Source organism: Ceratotherium simum, chromosome 5 (genome assembly GCF_057802395.1).
Source record: "Ceratotherium simum simum isolate JZ-2026a chromosome 5, ASM5780239v1, whole genome shotgun sequence".
NCBI lineage: Eukaryota > Metazoa > Chordata > Mammalia > Perissodactyla > Rhinocerotidae > Ceratotherium > Ceratotherium simum.
Genome location: NC_141904.1, coordinates 86,902,913 through 86,919,925, shown reverse-complemented (window position 1 = coordinate 86,919,925; position 17,013 = coordinate 86,902,913). Strand labels below are relative to the sequence as shown.

The 17,013-nt window shown below is 44.0% G+C and overlaps 1 protein-coding gene across 1 annotated transcript in view; it reads right to left on the bottom strand.

The window, feature by feature from the left end:
• The window catches only part of FAM194C (family with sequence similarity 149 member C), a 78,527-nt gene extending 65,506 nt beyond the window's left edge, over positions 1-13,021 (bottom strand). The window contains 4 exon segments of the mRNA XM_087431556.1: positions 5,965-6,084; positions 10,102-10,227; positions 10,926-11,294; positions 11,349-13,021. Coding sequence (XP_087287682.1) covers positions 5,965-6,084; positions 10,102-10,227; positions 10,926-11,294; positions 11,349-11,493 — 760 coding nt within the window. The 5' untranslated portion in view covers positions 11,494-13,021.
• Between the last annotated feature and the right edge of the window lie 3,992 nt (positions 13,022-17,013).

The window sequence follows — 17,013 nt, the reverse complement described above, 5'->3', positions numbered from 1 at the left end:
ACACACAGATCAATGGAACAGAATTGAAAGCCTAGAAATAAAACCACACATCTATGGACAGTTAATCTTCAACACAGGAGCCAAGAACATACAATAGAAAAAAGAAAGTCTCTTCAATAAATGGTGATGGGTAAACTGGGACAGCCACATGCAAAAGAATGAAAGTGGACCATTATCTTACACCATACAGAAAAATTAACTCAAATGGATTAAAGAATTGAATGTAAGACCTGAAACCATAAAACTCTTAGAAGAAAATATAGGCAGTACACTCTTTGACAATGGTCTTAGCAGCATCCTTTCAAATACCATGTTTACTCAGGCAAGGGAAACAAAAGAAAAAATAAATAAATGGGACTATATCAGACTAAAGAGCTTTTGCAAGCCAAAGGAAACCAGGAACAAAACAGAGAGACAACCCATCAAGTGGTAGAAAATATTTGCAAATCATATATCTGACAAGGGATTAATTTCCAAAATATATAAAGAACTCATATAACTCAACAACAAAAAAACAAACAACTCAAACAAAAAATGGGCAGAGGATAGGAACAGACATTTTTTTCCAAAGAACATATCGAGATGCCTAACAGGTACATGAAAAGATGTTCAACATCACTAATTATTAGGGAAATGCAAATCAAAACTACAATAAGGTATCATCTTACACCTGTCATAATGCCTATAATAACCAAGACAAAAAATAACAAACATTGGAGAGAATGTGGAGGAAAGGGAACCCTCATACACTGCTGGTGGGAATGCAAACTGGTGCAGCTATTATGGAAAACAGTATGGAGATTTCTCAAAAAATTAAAAATAGAAATACCATATGATCCAGCTATCGGACTACTGGGTATTTATCCAAAGAACATGAAATCAACAATTCAAAGAGATTTCTGCACCCCTGCATTCACTGCAACATTATTCACAATAGCCAAGACATGGAAGCAACCCAAGTGCACTGCAACTGATGAATGGATAAAGAAGATGTGGTATATATATACACAATGGGGAATACTACTTAGCCATAAAAAAAGACAAATTCATCCCATTTGCAACAACATAGATAGAGCTTGAGGGTATGATGTTAAGCAAAATAAGCCAGACAAAGAAAGACAAATACTGCATGATTTCATTCATATATGGAAGATAAACAAACACATGGATAAAGAGAACAGAAGAGTGGTTACCAGAGGGGAAGGGGCCTGGGGGGTGTGCAAAAGGGTAAAGGGGCACATATATATGGTGATGGATAAAAATTAGACTATTTGTGGTGAGCATGAATCAGTCTATACAGAAACTGATAAATAATAATGTACACCTGAAATTACACAGTTATAAACCATTATGACCTCAATGAAATGACTGAAAAAAAAATGTGTTATTTAGTTTCCACAATTTTATGAATTTTCCAGTTTTTCTTCTGTTATTGACTTCTAACTTCATCCCATTGTGGTCAGAGAAGATACTTTGTATGGTATCTATGTATTTTAATCTATTGAGACTTAATTTGTGGCCTAACATATGGCCTATCCTGGAAAATGTCCCACGTGCACTTGAGTCTTCTCAAGTGTATTCTGTTTTCGTTGTTTGTGTTCTGTATATGTCTGTTAGATCTAGTGGGTTTATTGTTACTTAAGTACTCTATTTCCTTATTTATTTTCTCTCCGGTTGTTTTTTCCATTATTTTGAGTGGGTATTGAAGTTTCCAACTATTACTGTAGAACTATTTCTGTCTTTAATCTGTCAGTTTTTGCTTCATATATTTTCCTGGTCTGTCATTAGGTGCATAAATGTTTGCAATTGTTATATCTTCTTGCTGGATTGAAGCTTTAATTAATATATAATGTCTTTCTTTTTCTCTTGTAACCTTTTTTGATTTAAAGTCATTTTGTCTGATATTAGCATAGCCACACCTGCCCTCTTTTGGTTACTGTTTGCATGGAATATCTTTTTCCATCCTTTCACTTTCAACCTGTTCATGTGTTTGGACCTCAAGCGAATCTCTTGTACACAGCATATAGTTGGATAATGTGTTTTTATCCATTCTGCCAATTTCTGTCTTTGATTGCAGAGTTTAATCCATTTGCATTTAAAGTAATTACTGATAAGGAGGGACTTCTGTCATTGTGTTGTTTGTTTTCTACATGCCTTACAGCTTTTTGTCCCTCACTTCCTGCATTGCTGTCTTCTTTGTGTTGAGTTGATGTTTTGTCATGAAATGTTTAAATTTCTTTCTCATTTTCTTCTTTGTATATAGCTATTTTCTTTGTGGTTACCATGGGAATTACATTTAACATCCTAAAGTTATAACACTCTAATATGAATTTTTACCAACTTAACTTCAATAACATACAAAAATTCTCCTCCTTTACAGCTTTGTTCCCACTCTTTTCAGTTGTTGATGTCACAAAATTATATCTTCATGTGTTATGTGCCCACTAACATACACTAATAATTCTTTTAAATGCACTAGTCTCTTAAATTATGTAGAAAACGAGATTTGGAGTTACAAATGAAAGTTACAATAATCCTAGCTTTTACACTAATATTCTTTTCTTTAAATGTATTAGTCTTTTAAATCATGTAGAAAACAAAAAGTGCAGTTACAAACCATTGTTACAATAGCACCAGCTTTAATAACTGCCCATGTATTTACTTTTATTGAGATCTTTATTTCTCCCTATGGCTTTGAGATACTGTCTAGTGTCCTTTCATTTCACCGTGCAGGACACCCTTGAGCATTTCTTGCAAGGTAAGTCTAGTGGTCAAGAACATCCTCAGGTGTTGTTTATCTGGGAATGTTTTAATATCTCTCTCACTTTTTAAGGATAGTTTTGCTGGATATAGGATGTTTGGTTGACAGTTTTTTCTTTTAGCACTTTGAATACAGTCATGCTTTGCTTAATAACGGGGTTAGTTCTGAGAAATGCGTCATTAGGCGATTTTGTTGTTGTGTAAACATCATAGAGTGTACTTACACAAACCTAGATGGTACAGCCTACCACACACCTAGGCTATATGGTACTAATCTTATGGGACCACCATCACATATGCGGTCTGTCATCGACCAAAACATCATTATGCAGCACATGACTGTGTGTCAGCCCAGTGCCTTCTGGTCTCCAAAGTTTCTGAGGAGAAATCTGCTGATAATCTTACTGAGGATTCCTTGTATGTAATAATTTGCTTTTCTCTTGCTGCTTTCAAGATTCTCTTTTTGTCTATTAAAAGTTTGATTATAATGTGTCTTGGTGTGGGTCTCTTTAAGCTCATCTTACTTAGAGTTTGTTAAGCTTCTTTGATGTTTATATTCATGTCTTTCATCAAATTTGGGAATTTTTTAGCCATTATTTCTTCACATATTCTCTGTCCCTTTCCCTCGCTCTTCTCCTTCTGGGACTCCCACAAGGCCTCTGTTATTCCCCTTGATGGTGTCCCTTAGGCCCTGCTCATCTTTTTTCAATCTTTTCTTTGTCTTCTACAGATTCAATAACTTCCATTGTCCTATCTTCAAGTTCACTGGTTCTTGCTTCTGCCTGCTCAAACCTGTGGATGGCAATGTTTTGTGTTTATCGCACTTATTTTCACAGTTATCTCTCATGGCAAGTGTTAGGCGGCATGAGGATTTGGTGACACAAAATCGTGGAGGTGATCCTCCAAGACTGAAGTTCCAAAGGCATCTATTCAGGTCCTGCCTGCTTCTGAGCCTCTGCTGCCCACCCAGCTGGAGCCACATGCTCTCCCTCGATAGATGCAGGCTCAACTTCACCTTGGTCTCAAGAATGAAACCTGGCTTCAGGCCAGAGGCATTGCTTAGGCTCCAACTGAGCCCTGAGGGCCTCAGAATGGAGTCTTCCCACTGTCAGCCAAGCCTGGGGGTTTCTGGCTTGTGCTTGAATACCATCTCTGTTATGTGCCACCTGAGTGGTTGCCGATCCCTTCCCCCACTCCTCCTGCCACCATAGATGAGAGACTTGACCCTAAGGCCCAGCTACCAGCTGGCTGACCTCCTGAAACATCTACTAGCCTGAGCATCCATGTCTGGCATGCCCCTGGCTGCCCTGCATCCTCAGGGGTGACAGCCTCTTGTTCCAACCAGTAACCACACTTTTCTCAGTTCTCTTCCTGTAACACTGGGCTACTTTCCATAAATAGCTGTTGTCCCCTCATGGGGGACCCTCATGGTGGGCCCACCTCCTGGAGCCTATCTGCTCCAAGTCTGCCTTACCCTAGAACTGCAAAGGGGGCCAGCTGGTGAGGTGTGACAGCACATGTGTATGGAACAGATAGTGGAGGTCCCAAACCCAAAGTGACTGAAAACTAGAACAACTCTACAATATATTGTCCAAACTGGGGAAGTTCTTAGAGTGAGAGTGAGCATAATTAATAGTTATGTCAGGATGATAAGCATAAACTTGGACATTCCTGGGCAAGACAGGACATATAGTTACTTATAAACTATTAGGGAAGGTTAACCACCCGTCCTAGCACACATGTGTGAGAATAATTCTGAAACGTAAGAAGAACCTATAATAAATGCAGCATCATTGAACATACATCCTAGTGAGAATGATGCAACATCATAACAAATTACATCTTAGTGGGGTAGCAGAGGAAAACAGCCACATAGACACAGAGACCAACAGACATATATAACTTTTGCTTTGGAACAACCTCACTCAAGGCATCACCCTCAAGGTCATTAGGAAGAAAAATCATGAAATCACTGTGTCTTGAGGATACTTTGTTTTCCCTCAAAGGGACTGTGTCCATTTAGGGCCAGCTCAAGAGGGGAGATAAAACCAGAAGCACATAAAGTGGGATACCAGAAATGATGCTGTGGGTTATTGAAACACAATGAGAGAAAACACATCACAGATGTAAAGGAACCAGGGCGACGAGAGGGGGCAGTTGAATCTACTCCATGCGGGAAGCTGAGGATGTCAGCGCCATTAGGGAAGGCATTCTTTGTCTTAGAGTCCACATGTGTGCCCCCAGCATTTAGGACACTGACTGACAACTAGCTATTGCTCAATAAACATTGGTTCACTGACTGAAAGGATATAGGATCAGCTTGATACAGAGGGTGAGGCCTGGAGGAAGGCAAATCACACAGCCAATCAGGGGCAGGGGCAGGAATAAAATCCAAACTTCTCAACTTCCAGCCTTAGCTCCAGTGTCTGTGGGAATCAGCTGGACGGTCTTTGAGCATTCCCGCCTTATGTCGATCCTCCCACCACCTCTTTGCAAATGCAATCCTCCTCTACCTACCCCATTCCACCACTCTGCCATCATAGCCCAGAGGGCCCTGGGAGTTCCATGAGGCCTTACCCTGCCCTCTCCAGCTCCAATTTATCTCTCCCCTGAGCTTCTGGCTGCATGGTTGTTGCTACACTGTCTGGTCTCATCTGCCACCTGTTCTTTCCTTTAAGCCTTTCCCTCTGTTGCATGTCTTCCCCAATAGAACAGGAATGCCTTGTATGTCTTTGTTTTCTGCCTGCATGAACTGGCCTAGTGTGGGACACGCTATTAGGTTTGGTGTCCAAATACCTCTCTTCAGATACTGGTTCCCCCACTTGGTATGTGAGAACGGGCAACACAGATCTCTCTCTGAGCAGAGAGGGTGTATTTGGGATACTGTAGGAGGTGGGCAATGTGGGTTTAATAGGGGTATTGTCCCAGGTGAGGGGAACCACATCACCAGGAATGGAGAACATAAACATTCAAACGATGAGACTGCACTATGGAATGACTGGGTTGTGATGCATCAACTTTTATGGGAAAAAATCTGTGTCAATAGCTGCTGAGTCTCCAGCCAGGGCAGCTATATATCCTTCCTATCAGAAAACCAAATCAAACCATCCCACCAACCTACTCAGGGAATCTTCTATCCCTCTGCCCACCCCTATCTCCACCCCCAGAGATGGGTCAAGAGGTCTTGCTGGAAACCACTGTTACCTTTTTTCTTCTTGACTTCCCTTCCAGTCAAGAGGGAAAAGGTCAGACAGTGAGTAGAGGAGTTGTAGGTAAGGTGGTAAAGCGAGTTCACGTCCATGGCTAAGATGTCCACGGGGAACTCTGGAGTGGAAGAGAGAGGGATTCTTCCTTCAATTTTTTAATTTTATTTTTTTAACCAAAAATGTAATATGGATTTTTTGTTCTAGCAGTATAGTAAACCAGATATTCTAAAGTGCCCTGTTGTTACGAAACAACCAGATCTTAGAAGAAAAAGACTTTTTAACGCATGAGCAGGCTCAGAGTAATTAAGGGAAATCTTGAAGGTTCCTCTCTACAGCACTCCCCCTCCAATATCTCTCAAGAGTGAAATGACAGCAGAGCAGGGAGCAGCAAGCAAGCACACAAAGCGATGTCACCCTAAGGGCAAAGGCAGACATAACTGTTGTGCTAGGTCAAGAGAACAAACATTGGGCCAGCTAGAAGGAAATTTACAGGCATCTATTTCCCCTTATCCCAGCCATAGGAATCAGATGCTTCTTCAACAATATTTTAGTCTCTTGCAGAATCACACTGTCTTGTGTAGAATCATTTCATATCTGACAACGTAAGAATTAAAATTTAGCACCCCCGTTACTGGTGGAAAATCTCAATCATTCTTATATAAACTTCATCAAATCTTTGCTTATTGTTCCCCCAAATATGGTCATTTCACTGGTTAGGCATGAAATTGTTAGGAAATGTTAAGCAATTTATTCGTTGACATGGCTCATTCAAATTCATAAAGAAAATGGCAAACCAGACCTCACAAGTAGACAAAGATTATAATCAGAGACTGCACACTGCGTGATGCAAACACGTGAACAATCACCTTTGCTAGTGATCCAAAAGTTGGAATTAGACCAACTTTCAGTACCTTCTAACTGAGCAGAAATGAAAAGAACTAACAATAGCAATGCTGGTAAAGATGGAACAAAATTAGTCAACCCAGCTGGTGTAGAGTAAATCCACCGACAAAGCAATATTTAGGAAGAGCTATACACATACTAAGACTCTCTGCCTCAATAATCCCTCTCTTGGGAAATCAATCTTAATAACCAATACAACAGAAATAAGAAGTGATGTACATAAACTTGCAGACTATAATGCATATTATACTAACAACAAATAATCTTGGGGGCCGGCCCAGTGGCGCGGTGGTTAAGTGCTCACGCTCTGCTGCAGCGGCCCAGGGTTCGCAGGTTCGGACCCCGGGCACCCACTGACGCACAGCTTGCTAAGCCATGCTGTGGCGGCGTCCCATATAAAGTAGAGGAGGATGGGCATGGATGTTAGCCCAGGGCCAGTCTTCCTCAAGAAAAAAGGGGAGGATTGGCATCAGATATTAGCTCAGGGCTAGTCCTCCTCACACACACAAACACACAAAACCCTGGAAACCTAAGCATTTGGTTAATTATGGAACATGAACATTAGAAGGAGTCTACACCCACTCAAAATGACAATTATTAAAAGTATATAGCCATGTTGGAAAACATTTGTGTCTGTCAAGTAAAGGAAACTGAGAAACAGAAAAATTGTGGTATTGTTAAAAATACAGAGAGAGACAGATAGACAGAAAAAGTGAACTGTAAAAGTGAAAAATAGCTATTATGCAAAGATGGCAAGATTTTGTTGTTGTTGTTATGTTTTATTTAATGATGTTGCCATCAACTAAAAATGAAGGAGCAGTCCAGTTTTCTTTCATGACAAGCCAGGACTAGTGGGTATTAGGACAGGAGAAAAGGCTGGAAGCAGTCTTATTGCTATGAAAATATTCCTTTAGCAAGGGGTATATTCTGGCTACAGCTTTAAGGGACAAATACTCCAGACTCAGTTACAGCTTTGGTCTACCTCATGCAATAAGATGGTCCATAAAAGCAAAATTCAGGCAAAATAAATCGACAGAGTTTGTATCTTCTTTTTAATGCCCTGAGAGAGCTATCTAATTCAAGTCCTTCTAGGACGAATGCTTTTCCAAAAGAAATGGATCACTACTTCATTTATATTTTGTTATTTATATATTTTTTTCAAACTCAGAACCAAGTGCCAACAAGCGAGAGAGATTTCCTGGGGAGTGATGGAGGGATGGCCTTCTCAGCACTCTGCTGATGCAGCAGGATGCAGAAATCACCCAACAGCTCTCCAGAGTTCAGCTCAGCTCTGCGAATTCTCCTCCACTAGGTTAACCACAAGGCGCAAGGGATGTGGAAGCCACTGCATCCCGGGTGAAAGCTTGTGATCCTGCAAGAACGCTTAAACCCCTTATGCGGTGGACTGCTAAAGGTGACCATCGTTTCCTTTCCAAGGCAAGGAAACATAAGGTTCAGGTAGAGCGCCATGGGCAGGTCTGAGGGTGGGTGGTTGGGCCAGGGCTACCAGGACATCTCCCCGGGGGACTCTCCTCCCCATACAACAGACCATCCAGCAGCTGTCCCCACAAGTGAGGTGGAGCTCGAAGCCCTATATGGAACACAAGGTGCCAAACTCCGTGTACGCTGGTAACCACCTGCATAAAAAATTACCGAATGATCCGAAGACCTGCCTTATCACGGTTTAGCTGATCCCGAACAGAACCAGCACAGAGTAAATTCCCTCAAAACGGAGATCTCCATTTCATGGTCAATAGTGGGAGGGATATGTTTGATTGGAATTTTATCTTAGAAAAGTAAACCAAAATTTATCAAAAATAACCTCCTTTATCTTGTATTTAACCAAAATTTGTTGATACAGTAAGCACATGCTAATTCTTATAAGAAATAAAAATCTGTGGATTTTTTTTTGAGTCCACGTGATTTTCTTTTTCCTAAATGGTTGTGTGATAGCAATGACACATGTCCCTTCATGTTGGCCTTTTGCAAAAATATCCAAGGGCTTTATCAATTTTTATTGTTAACCCTTTGCTACACAGATCATCCTTTCTCCACGGAATCATTACACTAGACGACTTTCCCTTCGTCAGTGGGTACCTCATTCTGCCCCGTCATAGCACTCATCAGTGGCTTCGCACGGGAATCAAGCAGCTTTCCAATGTCACTTTCACTAACTTCATAAAATCCTACATTTTTTTCCCAAGGTTTGCAATTTTACTATGCAATTTAGTTGCACTATATGTGTGTATTATTATTAGATGTTTTAACCTCTGACCATCAAGGGAAGCCTGACATTCAGTGGACAGAGAGAGATGCTAAATGGGGACAGATTTCATAGGTGTCTTCCAGATCCCATTTCCTCCCGCCTCCAGAGATTATTTCCTCCAGCTTTGCATCTATCATTCCCCTTCATGTTTTTACACTTGCACTTTCTATAACGTACCCGTAAGCAATATATTATTATTTTGCATTCTTTTAAACTTTAAATAGTATCATAACAAATGTATCTTTCTATAACTTGGTTTTTTTTTTTTTTTGGCTTAACACTATGTTTTTGAGATTTTCTGTATTGTTATGTGTGCTTTAGTGTTTGATTCATTTTCACTTTTCATTATGTTCCATTGTCTAGACTATAATTTATTTATTTTTCTCCCGTTTAGGACATCTAGGTTGTTTACTTTTTTTTTGTTATTCCAAACAATTCTGCAATAAACATTCTGATACAACTTCTTTCACATGTGTGTGAGCTTCTCTAGGGCAGTGTGACTCTCAAGTGTGGCCTGTGGATTGGTATGAATTCACACCAGGCCAGACCAGGTGAGTACAAAATTTGAGAATAAACACTTAGAAAACTTTCTAGCAATTTGATATTGCTGTGACATCTTTATCATATTTTTAAAAGGGTTGGTTCCCAACAGATTGGAAATTTTACAGATTGGCCCTTCACCACAGATAGTTTGAGTAGCACAGCTCTAGGGAATGACCTAGGAGAGAAACTCCTGGGTTGTAAGACACTAGAGCATCTCCCACCTCACTGATGCCACCAAACTGCTCTCCACAGGAACTGCACCAATTGACACACTCGCCTGCAGTGTTTGAGACTTCCTGTTGCTCTACCTTTACCTCAACTCTTGGAAACATCAAATGTTTAAACCGGGGATTTGACCTTTCCACTGTACTCTTGTTGCTATTGTTTGAACTTTCACGTAAGGGCTGAAGCTTGGGTACCCACCTTTCTCCATCTGTCCAACACCATAGCCACTTCTCCTGACTGCGCCAATCAGACAGCTGAGAGCCATCTCCTTGGCGTTGATCTCATCCACAAGGCACCTCGTGATGTCCAGAGGGTTGGCGCCTACTAAAGAAATCATCGAAGGCAACTCATTTTTCTGCAGGCGTGAGGCTAATGCTTCCAGAAGAGGACATCCGCAAATGGGTCAGGAAATAAGGGTGGAGTGAAGATCTACTCCTAGGGCAAGGAAGCGTGAGGGGGCTCCTAATGGGAGGGTCTCGAGCTCTCAAGACCTGTCAGGTGGCACTTTGCTCTCCACCCCCCTTACTCTGCTCTCTTCCTACTCATAGGCCTGGGTACGGATGCTGTTGGTATTTAAAATAATGTAGCTTCTAGAAGACTGGATTACTGATGCGGATCTAGGTCCCAGCCTACTGAGCTCTCTCTTGCTGCCCACCGATTGGCCCTCCCAACTCGCCCCCTCCTCCTGGGTGCTGCCTCTCTCCACCATCATTTCCACAAACTCTATCCTTCAGTACCTCTGACCTCTCACTGTTCTCCACAGCCAACCTTCCAATCTGGGCTCAGCAAAGTGGGGGGATGGGAGGAAAAAGTGGAGAACAGAGCGGGGTGAGAGGATGATTCTTGGGAGTAGTTGTGGGAAGGAGTTCAATTTCTACAGCAGACTCATGGCTGCCACCTACTCCCAGTGCATTCTTATATACCTATCTGGGGTGGGTGCAGTGGACACACACATATTTATCTAGGCCAGACCCTTCTAGGCCCCCCCAAAAATGGAGAAGGATCTGGCAAGCCAGCCTTACCAGACATAGACTTCTCAGTGACCGTCACCTTCAGGTTCATAATCTCTGGCAGCAGGTGGATGGACTGCTGCTGGGGCTTGTGCAAGGCCTCATGGGCAAAGGGCACCAGATGGCCATGGGTGGGGGAGTGGGTGGAGAACTTGGCTGGCCTAGCGGATGTGGGCAGCATCGGCAGCAGTGGTACTAGGGGTAGAGACAACCAGACGGGGGCCGGCATGGGGGTCTACTCCACAAGCACCACGGGGGCCGGGGCTCCACTGCTGATCTCTAGGCCAGGGATGTTGGATGGGGTAGGTACCATAGGGTCAGTGATGAGCTCCTACCAAGTGAACTTGGAGATGTTTCTGATGCCCTTAGGCACAGCAGTGCCTGCCTTCCGGCAAATGATGAGCAGTTTGGACAGGCCCTTAGGCACGGCAGTACCTGCCTTCCGGGAAACGACAAGCAGTTTGGAGAGGTGGGCCAGCAGCTCAGGGGCCATGGCTGTGTACTGCTGGCCCAGTTCTCGGTTCCTCTTGATGTCGCTCGTGTTGCTAGAGCAGGCACACTGTTGGGTAACACTGTCCATGTCCGACAGGAGGGACTTTCAGCTGTAAAGAGTCAGGGCACCTTGAGAGGTGAATGAGCGCGAAAGTTCTCACCTCAGGTGAAGCCTTAGAGATGGACAGAACAGCAGGTCCTCTCCAGGAAGGATAAGGAAGTAACTGGTCACTCTCCCCACAGTAGGGCAGAGGGATGCCCCTCCTCTTCTTTCTTCCCAGTGACACCGTCAGATAGACTCACATCAGTGAGTCGCTTTGGGAAGGGCTGGGGGATGAGCCGGTTCCAGAAACGGTTCCAGGGACAGTCACACTAACTGAGTACCTACAGAGGGACCCTGGGGGCCTGGGAGAATGGGAAGGGAGAAAGGTTCCACCACACCTTTCGCAGCTGGAGATCTGTGGGTGGGAGATCTGCTTGTGGTCTGTTAATGAAAACCTCAAAAACAAAAGATGTTTCATTGGCTCTCTCCAGAGGCAGGTGATGTGGAAGCTCCCGGTTGCAGCGATAGGATGGGCGTGGAATTATTCCACATGTATATCCAAGGGCAGACAGGAAAGAATGAGGAGAATGAATTTCCTTAATTCAATGACTAGTATCATTTGCCACATCTCATCAAATCTTAGATTTGATGTAATTGGTGGTTAGATGCACCATTTTGCAAGAAAGAAAATGAATGTAAGGTGTCATTGACTGTAAGATGTATCACAACTTCAGAGATGTTACAAGGGGAAAAATGCATACCTTGAAATTAATAAACTATAATGAATATAGTTTCCCACTTGAACACAATGTCTTGAGGGCCCTGAGTGCTCACCAAGTGGATATATGTGGCTGTGAGGTTAGCAGATCAGCGTACTCGTGTCTGGGTCAGCTATGGTGGTTTTAGCCTGATGTACTTCTCAATTGTACTTTGTTCTTACTTTCTTAATGTATACCAAAAACAGACCACTGGTTGAGGAGAGGAGGGAGTGTGAAGGACGATTTGATGAACACAAACATGGCTAGAAAAATCTGCAAATAGACTTCCAGGGTTTTGTAATCGGATCTGAAAGTTTCAGTCATCTGATCAAAATGAACCCCCTAAGGCCACTCTTGAGTAATGTATCAATCTAAAATACATTTACAGGGCCGGCCCCGTGGCTTAGTGGTTGAGTGCGCGTGCTCCGATGCTGGCGGCCCGGGTTCGGGTCCGGGGTGCTCACCGGCGCACCGCTTCTCTGGCCGTGCTGGGGCCGTGTCCCACGTACAGCGGCTGGAAGGATGTGCAGCTATGACATACGGCTATGACATACGGCTATCTACTGGGGCTTTGGGGGGAAAAATAAATAAATAAATAAAATCTTAAAATACATTTACAGAAACATAAGGTCACTTCCTGATCTTACACTACACAACGATGCTGATTTATTTCTTTTAACTCCTGAGGGGCTTTGTGAGAACACAAGCCTCTGTAAAAGACACTCAAGGGCTGGCCCTGTGGTTTAGCGGTTGAGTGCTCGCGCTCCACTACTGGCGGCCCGGGTTCGGATCCCGGGCGCACACCGACGCACCGCTTCTCTGGCCATGCTGAGGCTGCGTCCCACATACAGCAACTAGAAGGATGTGCAGCTATGACATACAACTACCTACTGGGGCTTTGGGGGAAAAAAATAAATAAATAAAATCTTTAAAAAATAAAAATAAAAGACTCTCAAGAATCCAGAACACATGGGAAAGAGGGATCTAAGGGAAGCTTCAAGCAGAGGGGTGGGGGCCCCTCCGACCACCTTCGCATTTCCATGCCGTGTCAGCAGCTGTCCCTGCTGTCTGGCTTAAATGGCCCCAACCCGCACACTTGCTCGTAATGTCAGCCCTGAGAGCAGAGGAAGGACCGCTGGCCAGCGCCTTCGACAATCCTTGTTACCACAGCCTTCCACCCATCAATTCTACCACCTTCCATCCTGACAGCCACTCCCCACCACATCCAAGGGCTCTTCTCCTGCCAGACAGTCCTCATTCTTTCCCTTTCAAACCCCGTCTGTCAGGGCACAAGCGGTTCAGTGCATGTGCTCCACTGTGGCGGCCCAGGGTTCGCCAGGTCGGATCCTGGGTGTGCACTGTCGCCTGCTTGTTAAGCCATGCTGTGGCGGCATCCCATATAAAGTAGAGGAAGAAGGGCATAGATGTTAGCCCAGGGCCAGTCTTCCTCAGCAAAAAAGAGGAGGATTGGCATTGGATGTTAGCTCAGGGCTGGTCCTCCTCACAAAAATAAATAAAAATTAAAAAAATAAAAAAAATAAAAAGTCCGTCCTCTGGAGCCACTTGAAGTTAGCCATTCCAGGCTCCAGGACGACGTCCTGATGCACACTCTCGTCGTTCACAGAGCAGGTTCATGGCCGTGATCTAGTGTGACCATCGTGGGGTGAGAAGGCTCTTCTCTCCCCGGTTTCACTGATGAGGGCTCAGAGGCTCTCAGAGAGACAGAGCTCTTGGTCAGGAGTCACCTGTCTGCAGACTCCTGGCACAGAGGCTTTTCCAAACCTGACACTACCTCCCCACAGCCTTCAAGCTGCCCCTGCCCCTCCATCAGCAACCAAGTCTCCAGGGAGCAAGAATCCCACAGAGCAAGCCCTCCTGACAGCCCGCTGGTTTGCAGATCAAGTGGCTTCCTATGTCTGTTTGCTGACCCCCTGGCATCTCTATTCCTCAGCTATGGAGACTCGAAAAAATAGGTTCATTTTTGAGATGATAAGTCTACAGAACAAAGAAACCACTCAGAATCTTGGCCGTCTGGGCAACCAGCCAGAAGAATCTGATCTTAACAAGCCAGGGCTCAATCCTTGACATGTTAACTGGTTTGAAGAAATTTTCCCGACCCGCCTGCCCCCTAGTTTCTTTCTTTTGAAGTTAATTTTGAAGATATGTCTTACAAACAGATAAAAGGTGATTTTTAGAACAGCTTTTTTGAGATATTCACATATCATATAATTCTTTTAAATCCTGTCTAAAGTGTACAGTGATCTTTAGTATATTCAAAGTTGTGCAACCAACACCACTAATTTTAGAACATCTGCATCACCCTAAAAAGAGACCCATTAGCGGTCACTCTCCACTCCCTCTCACCCCTAGGCAACCACTCATCTGGTTTCTGTCTCTATAGATTCACCTGTTCTGGACGTTTCATACAAATGGAATCACATAATGTGTGGCTTTTTTTGACTGGCTTCTTTCACTTAGCATAATGTTTTCGAGGTGCATCCATGTTATAGCAGGTATCGGTACTTCATTTTTATAGCAGAATAACATTCCATTACATGGATGTATCACATTTTGTTGATCAATTATTTGGTGGACATTTTGCTTGTTTCCACTTTTTGGCTATTATGAACAGTGCTTCTGTGAACATTTCACGTACAAGTTTTTGTGTGGACAGGTGTTTCATTTCTCTTGGATATGTATCTAGGAGAGGAATTGCTGGGTCATATGGTAACTCAATGTTTAACATTTTGAGGAACTGCCAGGCTGGTTTCCAAAGTGCTGAACCACTTTACATTCCCACCAGCAACGCGTGAGGTTTCTAATTTCTCCATGTCCTTGTCAACACGTTATTATGTCTTTTTGATTCCAGTGCCATCCTAGAAGGCGTGACGTGGTATCTCAGTGTGGTTTTGATTTACATTTCCCTAATGACTAATGATGCTGAGCATCCTCCCACGTGCTTATTGGCCACTTTATATCTTCTTTGGAGAAATGTCTATTCAGATCTAAGAGCTGTTTTTTTTTTTAAGAAATGTCATTTTAAGTTAAATGCACAAAGAACCTGTATCTATTACTATATATTTCTCTCTTCAAAATCCAGCGGGAGGTGACCATGTGCTGCATTCTGGCCTGAGACGAGGGTGGAGCTGATGGGACCCCGAGAAATCTTTCTAAAGGAGGCTGCCTCTGCGAAAAAGCAGCGTTTCCTTTACTCACAGCCCTTCTCTGCCTTCCCGTCTGGACTAGGCGAGATGGCTGTGCTCCAGCAGTCACTTGGAGCCGTGGCGTTACCCTGCGGAAGGAAGCCCACGCACTGAAGGTGGCCAAGCAGAGTGACAGAGCCTGGCTCCTGATGACACCATGCATGGCACGCCCACACCAGCACTTAGCCACCTACCTCCACACTTGTGTCACGTGAGCGAATGAACCCTCCTCCCTTCAAGCCACTTTATTCGGATGTCTAGTCTTGCGCTCCAGTGTGATTCCTGACTGACAGCCAGCCATGGTGGAACATCATCACTCCCTCCTCGCCATTCATCCAGTTTTTATCCTGTCATTCATTCAATTTTCCATCACTGAGAGACAAGGCCTTGCCCACGAGTAGCTCAACACTGAAAAGGCAGAACAGCCTTACAAAATTAACTTTTAGTATATATGATGAGGTCACACTACAGAAAAACGTGCAAAGGCCATGAAAACCCAAAGAAAAAGGTCTAAAGGAAGCAGCACTGAAGGTTGTCATAAAAGATGAGTACCAAGTTGCCAGGCAGACAGGAAGGAGAAGGCATTCTTGGCAAAAGGAACAGGATGTACAAAGGAACAGAGACATTTGAGCATGGTGAGTTCAGAGAGCTGCACAACATGTCAGTATGGCTGGGGTCTAGGGGCCTCTGGGAGAGGAGCGGGTGAAGCTGGGAAAGGGGTCTACAGTCAGATTGGGAAGGGCCTTGTACGTCATGCTGAAGAATCTGCATGTTATGTAATCACATACTCAATACAAACACACAAATGTACTGTCTTTAATTGCTAGTTGCATCCCATGTGGTGAGTCTCATCTCTGCAGATGGAGGGCCGGGACCATGTCTGTCTTCCCTTTTACAGTACTCACAATACTACGTACAGTGCTGCCATGGGCCAGAAACTGAAAAAGATTTTGTGGCACTGAATTCCCACAGTTAGCCTAAAACACCCACGCAGATGGCTGTAAACAAAGTCTCAAGAAACAGCTCCCACAAAGAAATGAAAAGATTGGATAAGAAGTTTATGCAGCACGTAAAAGACGAGCACAGCCCCAACGCCTTCTCCATCCAACAATCCGCTGCCCGTCTCCTCTGCTCCAGGCTAGGGGCAGGACAGAGACAAAGGCAGAGGCACTCACACAAGGCTACAACGACAAGACCACAAGAAGGGAAGCCCAGAGAAGGCAGTGTCACCGGGCGGCTAAGAGCTCAGGCTACGTGACCTTGAGCCTGGCACTCAGTCCACGTGATGTTCTCAAGGGCCCTGTGTGGACACTAGTGCCCACCTCCCAGGACCACGAGGGTTGAGTGAGAAGATGCGTGCTAAGGGTTGGCACGCCTGGCACAGAGGTGAGTGCTCAATGAAGGTTAAGTAGAAAAGTAACTATTTGAAGTGGTCAAAGGAGGCTGCACAACCGAAAAGACAGAAACTGCTCGGAGGTGGAAGCTGACTAGCGAACAAGGAAGGAAGCGCATTCCAGGCGACGGGCACAGCGCTCGTCCAGGCTGGAGGCTTTAACCAGCTTGGTAGGTCTGGGGAACTGCAGGTAACCAGATGACGCCACACG